The sequence below is a fragment of the Nanorana parkeri genome, unplaced genomic scaffold, assembly GCF_000935625.1.
Source record: "Nanorana parkeri isolate BGI_ZX_2015 unplaced genomic scaffold, ASM93562v1 scaffold102, whole genome shotgun sequence".
NCBI lineage: Eukaryota > Metazoa > Chordata > Amphibia > Anura > Dicroglossidae > Nanorana > Nanorana parkeri.
Genome location: NW_017306370.1, coordinates 2,098,694 through 2,101,073, shown reverse-complemented (window position 1 = coordinate 2,101,073; position 2,380 = coordinate 2,098,694). Strand labels below are relative to the sequence as shown.

At 52.6% G+C, this 2,380-nt stretch overlaps 2 protein-coding genes across 5 annotated transcripts in view; one reads left to right on the top strand and one right to left on the bottom strand.

Annotated features, from left to right (window-relative positions):
- Nucleotides 1-598, bottom strand: part of FAM76B (family with sequence similarity 76 member B) — a 16,383-nt gene extending 15,785 nt beyond the window's left edge. For all 4 annotated transcript variants that reach the window (XM_018552948.1, XM_018552947.1, XM_018552949.1 and 1 more), the window contains exon 1: nucleotides 315-598. In XM_018552948.1, the coding sequence (XP_018408450.1) occupies nucleotides 315-398 (84 nt within the window). In that variant the 5' untranslated portion in view covers nucleotides 399-598. The remainder of the gene's footprint in view (nucleotides 1-314) is intronic.
- Nucleotides 599-1,309: 711 nt separating this feature from the next.
- CEP57 (centrosomal protein 57) overlaps nucleotides 1,310-2,380 on the top strand; it is a 24,476-nt gene continuing 23,405 nt past the window's right edge. The window contains exon 1 of the mRNA XM_018552946.1: nucleotides 1,310-1,425. Coding sequence (XP_018408448.1) covers nucleotides 1,396-1,425 — 30 coding nt within the window. The 5' untranslated portion in view covers nucleotides 1,310-1,395. The remainder of the gene's footprint in view (nucleotides 1,426-2,380) is intronic.

Here is a 2,380-nt window from a genome sequence, read left to right as displayed (position 1 = left end):
CCCACCCACTAGCTACACTGGATACTTCAAGAGCCTGGACAGCCCTTAGTTGGCTACGCAGCTATCATAGAAAATGACTTTTTTGCAGATTAATCGTCTAATGCACCGCCTGCTAGAAGGATGGAGCTCAGCAATAAAGATGAAGGCTGACTGGTTGCTATGGGTGACCGCGCCATCTTTGCTTCGGCCTGATGATGGTGGGTACCAGCGTCCTTCGGTGACTCAGAGGCCAGGTGCTGTGGCTACCACCAGGCCCGAGGGAGGTGGACGGCGCGGTCCCCGAACACAGCGGTCCCCGAACACAGCGGACGCACCTTACACAGCTGCTGGCCCTGGGAGAGCTCCTCGAACGGGTACCGCTGGTGACACTTGGTACAGGCGTATAGAGCCGAGGCCATCCTCCGCCGGCGCTAGCTTGGCTGAGGGAAGAGACGAGAAGCTGCCCGACCGCTCCGGGTCACACCACAGGATCAATCGGCGGGGAGGAGAGAGGAATAGAAGCCGGCCGACCGCTCAGGGTCAACCACAAAATTTCCAGGGGTTTGCGGCCTCCGCACGCGTCTGGGCCGGTGCTCGCCTACAGCAACAGACGGCTTTCTGTTTAGCGTCCGACTCCTTTATTTTGCCTTTATTCAGTTTTTTTTGTGAGTCCGGCGCCCGCCCGTCTCCTTTCTGGTTCGCGTTACACAATCCACCCGGAAAGGTTGCGGCGCGGCGGCGTTCCCGGCTTCTCCTTCAGGTCGCTTCTTCCGTAGCTGCCGTCTTCGCTGTTACAGTCGGCCCAGCACCGCTTTACCAATCCACAATAAGACAATTTTTGGGGAAAAGAAAAAAAACACGGAGCACTGGAACCGGATGCTGATCAATCTGCATCACGACAAAGGAAGGACCGTGGGAGCCAATGGGAGCTCCCCATTCCGGAGCGGGAAACACCTGTTTGAATCCGGCCAACCAATGGTTGAGTGGAATGTAGAACGTTGACCAATCGCAGATCTAGGGAGAAACCTTCAGCTTTGATGGCAGTTGGCTGATTTTAGAGCCAATAGAAAAGCAGACTCGGGGGATCGGGCTAGGCCACGCCTGTAGAGGTTATTATTGGTCATCGGTAATGTGGAGGCGGAATGCTTTGTGTGTGTGTGGAATTAGTGGTTGTGGCTAAGTAGTATCAGCGTTCAAGGTGCACGCTGAGGCAGCGCTGTTCCCAGCAGCGGTGTATATGGCAGCAGACACAAATCCGGAGCCTCAAGTGTCTTCTTGATGGAACGTGTTCTGATTGGTCGGCGTGATTGTCAATAACGGGCTGGTAGCCGTGTTTTGATGACGTTACAGGAGCATTGGGCCAACCTACCTGTGTAAGCAGAGGGGGCGGGGCTGTGTGGATACAGGAAGAGAGAGATGAGCAGTGCAGCGCTACAGCCTAGGATGGTGAGATATGTGCAGTGAATTTTGCATTATAATAGGATAGTGTGTTCTTGTAGGGATTTTAGGCAGGCTCTGCAATATGTGTGTGTATTTCTATCAGGTGTTCCCACACTTTCCTAACTTATTGCTAAGTGACCCATTAAGGGCCTATTCACTCACTGTCCAGGTAAGCAAAGTGCCATGGTGCGGATGGGCCCCTTACACATTGTTAGGGCTCATTTGCACCATAGTGTTGTGTTAATTGCATGTTGCTGCACCACACACCTACTGTGTGTTACTGTGCAAGAGGTGTGTTGCATTGCCATTCATTTGAATGGCACCCCACGCGCACCTCTGGCTGCAGTGCATGTGACTGCGCTGCAATACCATGTGGTGCAGCTAAAGAAAGTAATGGGTGCACTACTTTTTTGGGGGCTGCAACGCATAGTATTGTGGTACTGTGCATTGTGGCAGAGGTGCGTTTTGTAAGCCATTAAAATGAATTGCAAGGCAAAGCACCTCTTGCACTATAACACGGAAGGTTTGAAACCATGCAGTTAATGCAGACCTATGGGACCTTAATGTAGTTTTAAAGTCCTGTTTTGCATCAGCAGTAGATATATGCCCCATGATTTACAAAAAATTAAAAAGTAGGCAAATACCTAATGAATTATCTGTTCTAGCATGGCTCGCTCCCGGCTGAAGAACTCCCGGCTCACAAATGGCTGTGAAGGACGAAGTGTGCGGGCGCATGCGCAGTAGAGTGGGGAGAAAACACAATGATAGTAAATGGACGTAGCCAGGAACCCGCACGCCGGACAGACTCCGTGGGACCCGTGGAGTCGGTTGTGGATCAGAGACTGGCACCAGCGCTGGAGGGTTTTTCGGAAACGAGCAGCGGGAAGAAGATGATAGCAATAGGCATCAAATAAGGTAATGCTTACAGCAGCATGGGGGGGGGGGGGGGGGTGGGGGTCGC